General features: G+C 30.5%; 1 protein-coding gene across 1 annotated transcript; it reads left to right on the top strand.

Annotated features, from left to right (window-relative positions):
* The first annotated feature begins 7,058 nt into the window (after window positions 1-7,058).
* On the top strand, window positions 7,059-10,370 carry LOC118048260 (proteasome subunit alpha type-6). The gene is made up of 9 exons (XM_035057873.2): window positions 7,059-7,226; window positions 7,313-7,407; window positions 7,517-7,598; window positions 7,733-7,829; window positions 8,058-8,116; window positions 8,307-8,389; window positions 8,960-9,055; window positions 9,514-9,573; window positions 9,958-10,370. The coding sequence occupies exons 1-9, from the start codon at window positions 7,151-7,153 to the stop codon at window positions 10,048-10,050; spliced, it is 741 nt and encodes a 246-aa protein (XP_034913764.1). The 5' UTR covers window positions 7,059-7,150; the 3' UTR covers window positions 10,051-10,370.
* Window positions 10,371-14,584: the final 4,214 nt, after the last annotated feature.

Here is a 14,584-nt window from a genome sequence, read left to right on the forward strand (position 1 = left end):
ATGCATGTCAGAGAGAGAGAGAGAGAGGGAGAGAGAGAGGATGACAAGATCTGCTGCAGGAAAGAGGGGGGGGGGGGGAGTGAGAGTGCAGTTGATGCGAAGAGAGACAGTCAGTCACCTAGTTCTCTTTTGTTTTCTTCAATGTTTTACGTCATGTAAGAGAGAAAGGGGTTTGGATCTGTGTTTTTTTTTATTTATTTATATGAACAGATTACATATTTGGTCCCTAAACACCATATTATCAAATGGATCTCCGAACAAAAACTATTATCAATCGAGTGCCCATCAGCCAAACATGACCAAATTAATTATTCCATCCCACCCCCACTATCGGGATTTATGACAAAACGGTATGTATTAAATACAATAAATATTTCCTGTTTTATATGATTTAAAAGGGAAATATATGTTCATGAAGATGGTCAATCGGGTACTGTCCGGTATGTGGGGACCCAAGTGAGAATTGGTTTTTTAAAGGGATTTAATTGAGGATTTTATAATATCTGGGGATAAATATGACCTTTTACCTGCTTATCTTCGTGGGTATGGTCAAAATATAATTAATTAGCCTTAAAGAGCCAGATTTAGGGAGATCGGTGCTCAGGTGTAGTTTTTGTCAATGGAGGATAATAAGACAGAATGGTAAATCTGCCCGAATATACTTGTTTCTATTTAATTTATTTATCAATTTAAGAGATTATTTAGTATTATAATAGCAATTATTTTTTAAAATATTTTTTATTTAAAAATATATTAAAATAATATTTTTTATTTTTTTTTGAATTTATTTTTAATATTAATATGTCCAAACAATTTAAAAATATAAAAAATATTTTTAAAACATACAAATTAAAAAAATATCATATCCTAAGATGAGATGTTGTCTTGGAGCCACGTGTCTATTATTCCCCGAGTAAGGACATAAGTCCTTATTTTTTTCAATAATCCATTTTCTTCAAGTTTTTAGTTTTAACTTATACTAATTCATTGAGATTTTCAATCTATAATATTCTAACCAGCATCAATTGCCTTTGAAGTTCAACTTACGTTTTTATTATCGGGAAGTTAAACCCTTTAACTTTCGCTAATTATCATTACATAAAAGAAAATCATCTTGAACATTTTGTTATCTTTGGTGTAAAGGTATTCAAATCATTTCATCCAACTAATTTTTTGAATCCATGTAAGGAATAATTCACTTGTATTTATTAGTTATTTGACATGCGTTTTATTATGGATAGTATATTTTTTAAAAAAATTATGCAAGTTATTTCAATATGTTTTTTTGACATAAAAAATCAAAAAGTTTATATAAGCATCTAATTAAATAAATTAATAATCATTTTATTTCAATAAGTGGATAAAAAATTATTAACAATAATTAAAAGCGAAACTAGAATAATTGAGAGATGGATATAGATTAAAATACTTGATCTCATAATAAATGATATTTATCTAGTTGTGTTAACTGAATTTATTTATTAAAATTAATTTTTTATTGAATCAAATAATAATAGAAATAATCACACATGTGAAACTAATTAAATAAAATAAAAACAAAAAAAATAGCATGCAAGATCGAACATATTAGAAATATTATCTAAAAATAAATATTTTTTGTTTTTTTTAAATACATTAATCTATATATAAGAAAAAAAAAAATATAAATGAATCAAAATAGTATCCCCAAAAGTTAGATACACACAAAATAGTTAAAAGAAAACAAAAAACCTTTATTCAAAAAAAGCTTGCAAAATTGGTAGCCTAGATCATGAGACTGAATAAACTAATAGAAAAGAAATTAAAGATAACCATAAAACTAGTCTTTAAAAAACAATTTAAAAAAATAACTTAGAACACTAAAATTAGAATAGAAAATGATCCCAAAAAAAAGGATGTCGATCCGAATTAACTTTTTAAATTTATGACTTAGATTATTAGATAAGAAACACCATAAATAAATAAAAATTCATGAAGCTCAATTCCTAGTGAATCAAACGCTAAATGATGAAACCATGAAATAAATCAACTACATAAAAGATCTAAAACAAAACAAAAAATTATAATTAAAAGAATAAGGATGAAAATAAAAGAAAATAGAGGACAACCATTTTTTTTACTGGATGATTAAATTGAAAAGAAAACTAACTTTAAAAAAAGGAAAAACAAATCAAAAGAATGGGGGTCAAATTGAAAATATTAATGTAACATAAACCTTGATTGAATGATAAAATTAAAAACCAATAAAAATATAACGGAAAAGTCAAGAAAAATATTAAAAATCAAAAGAATAAGGATCAAATTGAAAAAAAAAATATATGACAAGTTATAAATGAATAACTAAATTGAAAACAAACAAAATTTTTATAAAAAAACCAAGATTAAAAATCAAAAGAATAAAAAATAAAATTAAAATACCAAAAGCAAAGAGAACAACTGTGTACTTTATGGGTAGGAGAGAGAAAATAATGAAAAAAAAAAACAATTACTAGTGACAAGTCATTCATTAATCTTTGTCACATGCCACACAAGAAGAGAGAGGATGTGGTGGCGTTTCTAACAACATGAAAAAAAGTTAGGTTTGACAACCAGGAGGTGTCACACTTGCCTCTAAAAAATATGGATATCTCTCAAGCGCTAGTGCCTGATGAGCATGTGCTATCATTTTTTTTTAATAAAAAAATAATTATTCAACATAAGAATATCAAAATGTCCTCCATAAGTATGAAAATTTACCAAAAAAACCTTTGTGAAAGGACTAAAATGCCATTACTATATGATTTATTTTTTATTTGTTTCTAAAAGAAAAAATATTTTTTCATTGTATTCTAAGAAACCAAAGGATAAGAAAATCATTGATCACTAGTTCTAAATTTGTTCTACTATGAGAGTAAATAAGTCATTTGACTATTAAATATTTTCAAAAAAGAAACATATATCTATTAATAATTTTTAAATGATCAATGAACCACTAAAAAATACTAAATTATATTAAAGGTATCTATAGAAATTCATATTTATAGCACTATAATAATTAATATCCATAGACAATCTCACATGATAAATTTGACCATCCCTTTTTTAAGGGCTTGTAATGTCATTTCACTGTAATAAAATAATTAATTAATATGCTTATATCATGATATTTTCTTGGGTCATATGCCATGATCTTTTTCTTTTGTAGCTAATGATAGAATTGCTTTTCCAAGGGACATAACAATATGATGATATTTGGGAAGAGTGGAGTCTTAGACAATTACAATATGGCCCCACCCTTATAAATGTTGCGAATTTATATGATGATTGCACATTGGAATTGAAAACTGGGATTTTATTTATCTATTTATTTATATATATAACAATATTTTTATACATAAAAAGAGTGATAATTTAAATGTTATTACAACAAAATAATTTGTTAGTATAAACTTTCTTTCTCTTATTAAAATTTATTACCTCTACAAACAAAAATGGTTGTCCCATGTCATTAATTTAATAAAAATCAAAAGAAATCATCAATAAAATTAAATTAAATCTTGGGCACTTTTTAAAACAAGAATAAAAAAATCACCTTTCCAATTACAAAATTTTCATCTTATTAAACGGCGTGGGCCAAACTGGAGGATAATTATTATCTAATATTTGATAATTATATTGATGATGTAATGCAATTAGTAATGTATTTCAATTAAAAAAAAAATCTTCAATTTAAATTTAAATTTAAATTGGCTTTTTAGTGGAGCTCTTGGTCACGGACCTAACCTCACATGTTGTTCAAATGTGTCAAAGATGCCAATGCAATCAATTATACAAAGCATAACAGCTATGATTTAGTTCTAGCCTTGCAGGCTGCCGATCTCACATGTTTGTTTTTATGTTTTAGAAAATATATTTTTAAAAAATTAAATATTTTTATATTTTCATATCATTTTAATATATTAATATTAAAAATAAATTTAAAAAAATAAAAAAAATATATTATTTTAATATATTTTTTAAAAACAATCCTCTAACTAAAACCACCTTCAGCGTAATCTATTCCACAAAGGAAAAAGAAAAAAGAAAGAGAGAAACAAAGTGAAAAGAAATTAAGAGGGCAAGTGTTAGGATCAAGAGCATCTGAATTCTTTACAACTCTACATCTTTGCACAGAGAATCTCACGTGAAAAAAACATCACACTGACCTTTCTTCTACATTTCTACTTTCCTCCCTTTCTTCTACATTTGTTTGCCCGTGACCTAATTTGGATTTCTTCTCCCAAAAACCCTAAAAGCTAAATTTCATAACCCTAGCTAGGTGTGGCAAGACGATCACTTAAAACAAAAGCAAACATGGAGCTCTTGAGTATCATGTTAGCATGGAGCTTACTTAACTTCATGAATCTATCTTTTTAATTTTCCCTTTTAAATCTTAATGACTACCCAAATCTACTAGCTGTATTCTGAGGAAAAAAATAAAAATAAATACAAAATGTGTTAAATTTATTTTGCAAATCACAACTCATCAAGACTCAGTGAATTGCATGCAATTGTATACCCTTTTTTATTTTCTAATTTGGTCCGGGAGTTTTTTTTTTCTTCTAAATTTATTATTTAGTACTGCGCTGATTTAAAATTTGCTTTAATGATTTGTTTAAATATTTTTTTTTTCAAGAAACAACTTTATTGTTGTATAGTTATATAATTTTTTTTGAAGAGTTCCATGCATAGTGCGGTGAAGTATCTTTTATTAGAATCATACATATTTTTTATATTTATTGATAAATATAATTCTTAATTTATTTTATTAAACATATATTGTAATTAAAGCTTTTCTTTACGGTGAAAAGTGCGCGTCAATGCTTTTTTTTTTTTTTTTTTTACATTGACAAAAAAGAATTTAAATCTGATCTGAAGCATGAACAATTAACAAGTTAATTACTAAATAAATTCACTGATATCATACCATCCGAAGCATGCAATATTTCTTAATTCTTCCCTTTTTTATTCCTTAAATTCGAAGCATTAAATCATTTGTTAGGACATGAACCCCACCACGGACCAACCATTTATACTGAATCCTTAGATGGGCCATGGCAAGAGAACCCTCCAATAATAATTAATAACTGAAGCATGAAGATGATCACTTACTATCAAATTGCTGGACCATTTGAGAAAAGCATTTGTGCAAAATGTATGGGCAGCCCAACAGCATACCCATGTGTCATGTGATTGATCATACTTTGGGTTAAAAGCCCATTTAATATCATGGTAGCAGTTGTTTATGAAATTGTTTTTTTATTTAAAAATTATTTTTCACTTAAAAAGTGATAAAAAAATAAATATTTTTTAAAAAACATTAGCATATCGAAACGATATGAAAATATAAAAATAATTAATTTGAAGTAAATAAAAAATCTTATTTTAAAAAAATATTTTTGAAATGTAAACAGGCTTTTAATGTGCCAACTTCCATCTAATATTAAGTTGTAATTAGTTGGTCCATCTACTAATAATATGATCAAAGGAGCTCCTCTAATATACATTTTATTAACATTCAAGTTTCTTAACTTATAAAATCGATAAAAAGGATGTGTTTTCACAATGTGAATACCAACATGGATGGACAATAACATTAAAACTCAATTTTTTAAGTTATAAATATTTAAAAAAACAAAAAAAAAAAATAGAGCATTAAAACTATATAAAATATTTAATAAAAGAAAAAAATCATAAAAATATAATTTAACCTTTTGTAAAAGTAATATAATTTTTTTTATATTACTTTTACAAAGGTAAAATTAGATTTTTATGTTTTTTTAATTAAAATTTTAAAAATAATAGAAAAAAAAACATAAAAAATGGGTTAAATACAAAGGTGGAATTTGATTTTCATGTTTTTTTTTTTAAATTTTATTATTTAAAATTTAGTTGATTGACTATATATTTTTTTATTTACTTTCTATGAGGTTATCATAATTTTATAATATAAGTAGAAATTTTACATATTAATTTGAGTTGACTGGAGTTGATTTAATATGTTATCATCTCAATATTTTTTTTTTTAAATGTTGTCTTGAAATCTTCTTTTTAGTTAAATTATATATATTTTTTTAGTTATTTAGATTATTTTTGGATTTTTCAAGTTAATAGAATCACATGAATATCACTTACATGATTTTAGTTTTTTCCTTTTTGAAAACCCAGTAGCAATGTCTTTTTTTAAAAAATACTTTAAAAAATTTGATCCAATCCATAAGGTAGCGTGAATAAATAATCTAGTGAATAATACTAAAAAAACATGGTAAACAACTGTAGCTATCATCTTTTACGCTTTGACCCTTTAAGTTTTTAGATTTTTCACATTTAATCCTTATAGTTTTTTCATATTGGTCCCCTATTTTTCTAGTTTTTCTTTACTTGGTCCTTGTATTTTTTGGTTTCTTACACGTTGTTCCTTGAAGATTTTATTTTTTTTATACGTGGTCCTAATAGTTTTAGGTTTGTTCTTTTTGATTCTCAAACTTTATTTTCACCATGTTTTTATATATATAAAATAATTGATGTCATTAGATTTGTTTTGGAGATAATAGTTCAATATAGATTTGTTTACCATTTACTATAAAAAAAACAGTAGTAATTTATTATTTTTTTTATATTGTAATTGTGATTATAATTGACACATTACATTTGAGGTTTGTCCTGGGCTCCAACCCGCATGTTCGTACTTCTTGTAGAATAAAACGATGCTGTTTAGTAAAATAAATTAAGCTATTAGTTCAACTGAACCCCCATGTTTTCTAATTTCAATTAATTGAGTCCAATATGCAACTTCTATCCAAATTCTTATCGCTTCTTAACTCGGAATTATAATTCAATTTTATACGGAAACAATAAATGAAAAAATCCCACATAAGGTAAAGGAAGTTACAAATAGGGTCTCAACTGCCTGTAATAATAAAATATGGGGCTCAATTGAACGAATAGTCTAAAATCAGACTAAACTGACTAATTTAGTATAATACAGGGTAAACATAACGACTTTAGCCTTCCAAGGTTTCTTCTCCAGCGAGTCAGTGATATCTCTATTAAAACTCTTTCCTTCTTCCAGCATAACCAGACGCAGAAAACTATTAAAAAGAAAAAGAAAAAGAAAAAAGAAAAAGAGAGAATGAGTAGAGGAAGCGGAGGTGGATATGATCGGCATATCACTATATTCTCCCCTGAAGGTCGCCTCTTTCAAGTCGGTATGTACTGTCTTCGATTACTGTTATTGAAATTTGCGATCTCTCTCTCGGTTTTAATTGAATGGATATTGAGATTTTCTGTTCAGAGTATGCGTTCAAGGCAGTGAAGGCTGCTTCCACCACTTCCATTGGAGTTCGCGGCAGCGATTCTGTCTGTGTTGTTACTCAAAAGAAGGTTCCGGTGAGTCAATCACTCTTTTTCCCATATTTATTTTTTAATTTTATTAACTGCCTTGATCTAGGGTTTTTTCTGTTTTTTTTTGCTAATTGTTTTTTGAATGAGGGATCAGGACAAGCTTTTGGATCAGACTAGTGTTACTCACCTTTTCTCTATTACCAAGTTTCTTGGTCTACTCGCCACCGGCATGACTGGTCTACTTCTTTTGCTCTCCTCCTTTTCTTTCTTAGAGAAAAAAATAATAATTGTGGCATTCAAGTAATTGATAATATACATTGTTTTTCGGTTTCAGCATGATAAAATGTTTCTTTTTGTGTGGATTTTTTAGCTGATGCAAGGAACTTAGTCCAACAAGCAAGGAATGAAGCGGCGGAGTTTAGGTTCAGATATGGGTATGAAATGCCTGTCGATGCATTAGCCAGATGGTATGTTTGTGTTTTCCATGATCCTATACCTAGATTTGATTAGGTTTGAGTTTTTCAATATGTGGGATGGATCCTTTTCTGTTTGGGTTACTGATAGCAAGTTTAGGTTTCATCTTAACTTTTCCTGCTAATAAGCTCATTCTCTAGTTTTAACTGACGACTTCTTCTCTAACCATGTTTGTTTTCCATCCGTATAATATTGAATTTAAAATTTTTCTGCATATGTAGGATCGCAGACAAATCACAAGTTTATACTCAGCATGCATATATGAGACCTCTTGGAGTTGGTATGGGCTCTTGTTTTTGTTTTTTGTTCTGTTGTAGTTCTTAAGATGGTTTACATCTTCACGCTGTGTGCTATTTATAAAGTGTATCTGAGTGTTTTTTTGTGGACATTTATACACGCTAATTGATGCTGCTGGTCTTATTCATATATTTATTTATTTTGACACCTTTACCGTATCTTTTTCTGTGAAGTTGCTATGATTTTGGGTATTGATGAAGAGAACGGGCCTCAACTTTACAAGTGTGATCCAGCTGGACACTATTTTGGTCACAAGGTAATTGACAATCTTGTTCTTTTCTCGAAAATGCATTACATTATTGATGTTTTGTTCTAGGTGTGCTGTTTTTCTATTGTATAATGAAAGCATCTGTGAATCCCATGATCATATAACCAAAGAAACTTGGATGAAGTTGAGATAAATATTTCTTTAAAGACATGCTTAAGCTATATCCTCAGGATAAAAAATATCAGATAATTTAGCATGTATGCTTTTGAATTTCACATGACAATGTCTATTGCCTTTTTTGGTGATCTATGTTTTTCAAGTACTCCACTCCCTAAAATCGAGCAACTTTTGTTGTTTGTTGTTTAGCTAGGTCAATTAATTTGCCTTCTAGGTATGTTTACTAGATTTGGCAGCCAATGAACAGTGCAGATATTACATTCATGAAACTACCTGTTTTCATGATATGATCACTTAATGGTGTATGATGCAACTCCTGAAATGATTGTTTTTGAATATGAGAATTTATTGATCGCACATTGATTTATTTTAGCTTTGCATTGTACATAATTCTAAGGATGCGTTTTGCTTGAGGAACACAACTTTACACTCATTTTGCAGGCTACAAGTGCTGGATTGAAAGAACAAGAGGCTATCAATTTCCTGGAAAAGAAAATGAAAAATGACCCTTCTCTCACCTATGAGGAAACTGTGCAGGTACTTATGCCTATTTCCTATTTCCTGGAAATGACTTGCTGAAGGACTGTATATTTTTTTTTTAACTTATGATTGGCCATGCATGTCAACTATTGTGTGTTTATTTTCTGTCTGGGTTTGAATGTGGTTTATTATGCATGGAATTGTTTGGGCCATATAAAACTTACTACCCAACAACTTTTAAATTGTCCTCATGGTGTTAAGGAATTTCAAGGGTATAACTTTATAGGAGTGCTCACATGATTTTTTTTCTGCATTATTGGATTTCCTGGGCTATGAGAGGATTCTAAGTATAGAACTAGAAAATAAATTAGAGGATAAATGTTACTGGTTTTTGTTTGATTATTTCATGAATTGGTGCAAAGCTACTTTTAGATTATTTGTAATGGGTTTTTTGTTTTTTTTCCAGAAATAACATTTTTTATATCCTAATACTGCATATTGGTTTTGTTGTGCAGACTGCTATTTCTGCTCTGCAATCTGTTCTTCAAGAGGATTTCAAGGCTACTGAGATAGAGGTTTGATGTCTCACTTTTAACTTCCAGCTGTTAGTGATACTCGACCACTAATATTAAATGATCGAAATTAAATATCCCGTGAAGGCTGAAACTCAAAAAATAAAGAAACTTCAGTGTAATTTGTCTTCTCCGACGTGTGGCCTATGACTGATCTCTGGCATTTCCATTTCTGTTAAGGTGGCTTTCCCGCTGTTGAGTTTCCAATAGAATCGGAATATGGGCCTAGTACCTTTTCCTGTTTTTTCCCAGTTGCCTATGAGATGCCCCTTGTGCAGTGTGTGCTACATATGCTGACCTTTAGAATATGGCATGAAAATGCCGTTTAATCAATTTACCTGTACAAGTAAAATGGTTTATGACGGTCAGTGTTTGGTTTTTCGCCAGGTGGGAGTTGTGAGAACAGGTGATCGAATTTTCAGAGTGCTGTCCACTGAGGAAATTGATGAACATTTAACTGCCATTAGTGAACGTGACTGATTTATGGAGTGAACAGGGGCGCTTGGGGGAAGTGGTTATGCTTTTATTTGAAGTTATCAAAACATATGCTTAATTAATCTTGTATTTGGCAGGGAAAAGGAAGAGCGAGAAACATTGTTTTGAATTGTATTGCCAGATTTCAGTTAAATTGCCAAAACATGTTCCATTATTGCCATTTCTGCAGTTGTTTCTGTCAGCTGTTTTCCAAGAAATGATAATGGGCTAGATGGATGCGGTTTAGAGAACCTTGTACTTGATCTAAACTATTTGCATATGTAAGCTTGGGATTATGTGATATCTCGATTGCTTGGTGTTCTGTAGATGGCCAGCGTGTTTATGGATATTTGGAAATTTGCCAGTTGATAAATTTGCAGGTAGTTGTTTTCTTGCTGGGTCTAGTTGTTATCTCGGAAGCCAGCATGCTATAGCTCTGTTAGTTACTCTGTCACCTGGGTTCTAGTGTAAAGAACTAGCAAATATCAAAACTTATTTCAGGAGTCTATTTGTATCCATGTTTCGTACTTGTTCTTCAACGTGAGACTTCAAGGATTAGTTGAAATCAGTGGTGTTTTCCATTGAAATTTGGGGATAAACAACCATGGCATAGTGGGATGTTTGACTCTAGTTGGATGACAGCTGACAAAGACGATTACCCTAAGTTAGATCAAATAACATGTGGTTGAACGGGAACTCCTGGAGCTGTGTATCCTGTAACCAGGAAACGAAGAGCGTGTCCGTTTACCTGATCACTTAACTGGGAATGCGATTGACATTTCCCGGTTATGGTCTATGCCTGAGTGAAGCGTTTTCTCATCATTTTTAGGCCTGCTCCTGAGATCAAAAGATGCTATCTTTCACCGTTTTCAGCCAATGTTTCAATATCTTCAGCATAGCCATGCCACCATATTAGGAGGTCGATTGAGTGCTCTAGCTTTTGCAATTTTATGGATTCCCCTCCTTGCGTGCCACATATTTGATTGATTTGTGCTTCTTGCTTAGCATAATGATGTTTTTTATATGTGACTTGGGTGCAGAAGTTTGGATTCAAAGCCCATTTCAAAGCTTATTTTGAGTCTGTTTTGATCGATTACAAGTCTCAAGCTGCTGCCAGAAGTTCTCGTGACCTGACTTGAAGGGCCTTATGAAGTGGATGCATAAAACTCTTGTTGTGTTTTAAAAGCTTTCATCTCTTAGCTTGATTCTTAATTGATGGTAACTACTCCTGAGATCAATCTTTAAACACAACCTACACTTGAGGATCTAGTCCATTGGTCAACAGCAAAGCTTGTCTTTGCGAAAGTCCTGGGTTCGATCCTCAAGAGTACCAGCCTGTCACCCCCGCGGTGCCTTACCTGCCTACTGGGCTTGCAGGATGTTCAGTGGGCCCGGGGAATAGTCGTGGTGCGCGTAAGCTAGCCCGGACACCCCGGGTTACCAAAAAAAAAAAAAAAAAAATCTTTAAACACAACCTGAACCTGATAACTGATTTATCATGTCACCTAGCTTTAGAAGCTGTTTGGCGCTGCGGTCCAAACAGCTTTTTGCAAAATTTCAAAAGTTTTTTTTTTTTTTTTTGTTAAAATTGAGTGCGGTTTGTACTTTCTGGATCGTTTTGATGTGCTGATATCAAAAATGATTTTTAAAAAATGAAAAAACATTATTGGCATGCTTTTCGGCACGAAAAGCTATTTGAAAAGCAACAGCTACCACACTCCCAAACACCCTCTTAGTATCAGAGATCTATACTTAATTGTGACCTAGTTAATGACTTGACTATCTCTATACATACACCATAACTATCATTTTTTTAAGGACCAGAAGAATTGGTATTTCGCATGGACTCATATTTTCCTAAACATATCCCTTCTCTAACAACTCCTATCACTTGTCTTTGCAACTCTTTGGCTTCTTTAGGGTTAAGTCTATAAACTAGTATATTTGGAAGTCAAAAACTTAAAATTAAATCAAATCAAATCAATCTAGATCTGGATATCTTGCAGAGGTGGCAATCCTTTCGGTAACTTGTCTATAATCAAATATGCAAATTCTATTAGCATACATTGTACTTCCTTAAAGTTGTCAACAACATCATCTCCCTCTCCAACCGTTCCACTACTAGGAACTATGGCATATATTCTTCTTTTTTTTTTTTTTTTTTTTTTCAAGTCCTCATCTCCACCTTTTTTTTATAAGTGTAAATTCTATATATTTCCCCTTGATGCTTAAGGTTTATATTTTTTTTTCTACCATCATTACTCCTATTAAACTGATATGGCCTTCCTAAAAAAGCGTGACACGTGTTCATAAACACTACATCACACTAAAGATTATCAAAATATTTTTGTCCCATTAAAAAGGAAACAAAGCAGCATTTTTTGATAATTACATTAGTGCCTTTATTCATCCATGTTAGCTTATATTGCTTAGGATGATTTTTAGTTTTCAATTGAAGATTTATTCATTGCCTACGCAAACATTATATTCTCAAAGCTACCACTAATTATAATCAAATTACAAACCTTGTCTTTAACAATGCATATAGAATGAAAAATAATAGTATGTCACTAATCCTCTTCTGAATGACCCTTGAGTATTAACATAATATTTTTAATAACAAGGGTAGTATCACCATCTCCATGAAAAATATCTCCATCACTGGTCAAGTCATCATCATACTTAGGATCCATATTTGTAGCTCCCTCTATCAGAAAATTGCTTTCAGAAAGACTTTCTACTTTGCTAGATTCGATGGCCTAGTGTCTTAGTTCACCATATCTAAAGCAATAAATTTTAAAGCCAAAACCTTGACCCATTATATGATGATTTTATTGAGCTAAAATAGGTTGTATGGTGGTAACCCTTTGATTATTATTATGCCCTCCTTCTTTGTTATGCTGATTTGCTAAAACATTTGTATTAACAGACCTAATAACTTATTACTTCTCAACTATCAAGGCCTTTTAATAGGCTTTGGAAGATGTCCATAAAATTTGGAGACATAATACATTATGTATGGACTGTTGTAGATCTCGCAAATACCTTGTCATTAATTGCTTTTTTATTTTTGCCAAATTATTCTAAGCTACTAACTGGTAGAAATCATCAATGTATTCATTAACATATCACATCCTTGTTTCAACATTTGAAGCCTCTAATATAGAGTTTGGGAATAGCCAAAAAGAAAAAAAATGCTCACTTCTCTTTTTCTCCATCTTGTCCCAATCATTTATTATTGATTTTCCTTGTCTCTCTTGTGTCTTCTTCAACTGTTCTTACGAAGAAAATGTCTGAGCGTTCAATCTAATTGTAATTAATTTAACTAGCATCTTCTCAGAAATCTTTTTATGCTAAAAAATCCTCTTTACTTGATTCATCCAGTTTATAAACCCTTCTGCGTGTAAAGTTAAAAAAAACTCAAGGAATTTAATATGAAATTTGAAATCCTTAGATTTGATTTCTTCATTTTCATGAGTTTGTCTCCTTTGATTAGCACTAACCAATGACCCATAGTCACTCTCCTGGGTCTATTCCATTTGCTCTCTCTCTTATAGCCTACAAGTCTATTTTTTCATTTACCTCTATATGTCCTCCATGACAAGCTTATGACATTTCTCTCCCGAAAAGGAGCCTTCTCATCCCTTCTTGGCCACGCTTTGCTTCATAACCTTTTCCTATTATGGCTGTTAACATCAAACAACAAGCAAATAATTATCCATGAAATTGCAACAAATAAGCAATAAAAAACCTGGGATCGTTGGGCTCTAATACCAACTGATACATGTAAACTCTAATAGGACAACAATAGCATAAAAAACACAAGAATTTTAATGAGAAAACAAGATTGCAAATGTGAACCTTAAATTCACAATTTTATTCTTTAAAATTTAAATATATGGTGGCTATTTCTTTAAGAGGTTTATAAGACCTTTAAATAGGCTAGAAAAACCTAACTTTACTAGAAACAACCTAAAATCCAGAAAAACTAAGGAAACTAAACTAAAATCCAAAATAAAAATAATAAGTATGAGAAATCCTAGGAAAATAGTAAAATTGGTCACAACAACTTCTAGGCCTAATTCTGAAAGATTTAATGATCTAATAAGTGATATTATAGCTTTCTACTACTTTTAAAATCACTTAGAAAAATTTAAGTCCAATTTAACGACCATATCTCCTTTTATTTTAGTTTTAAAGAGCTAACCTAGCCTGACATAACCAAGCATTCTCTTGGACCTAAATCTATTTCGCTGGTCCATAAAAGCATATGTTAGACCATCCACATATTTTACCTGGGTCAGATCCCCATTTAGTAATTTCATAACGTTGTTTGAGTACTTAGATTTTTAAGTTCTGACAAGCCCGACTGCATCGCCTTGCTTGATGATATTTGTTGACATGGAGAAGTCTCCATATGTGAGTAGTCACCTTGAGTGTCGATGAAAAGTTTGTGTGCCCCATTTGACTTTTATAATGGAATTACTTGTAATTTCACCCTTGGAGAGTAGTCAGTCCTCTTACCCTCCATGCATTCAAC

Source organism: Populus alba, chromosome 6 (genome assembly GCF_005239225.2).
Source record: "Populus alba chromosome 6, ASM523922v2, whole genome shotgun sequence".
In the NCBI taxonomy this organism is placed as follows: Eukaryota; Viridiplantae; Streptophyta; class Magnoliopsida; order Malpighiales; family Salicaceae; genus Populus; species Populus alba.

Coding starts and splice junctions, on each gene's coding strand:
- LOC118048260 (XM_035057873.2), top strand. CDS start 7,151: ATGAGTAGAGGAAGCGGAGGTGGATATGATCGGCATATCACTATATTC. Junction 7,599..7,732: donor ACTCGCCACCGGCATGACTG/GTCTACTTCTTT, acceptor TGGATTTTTTAG/CTGATGCAAGGAACTTAGTC. Junction 8,117..8,306: donor TATGAGACCTCTTGGAGTTG/GTATGGGCTCTT, acceptor TTTTCTGTGAAG/TTGCTATGATTTTGGGTATT.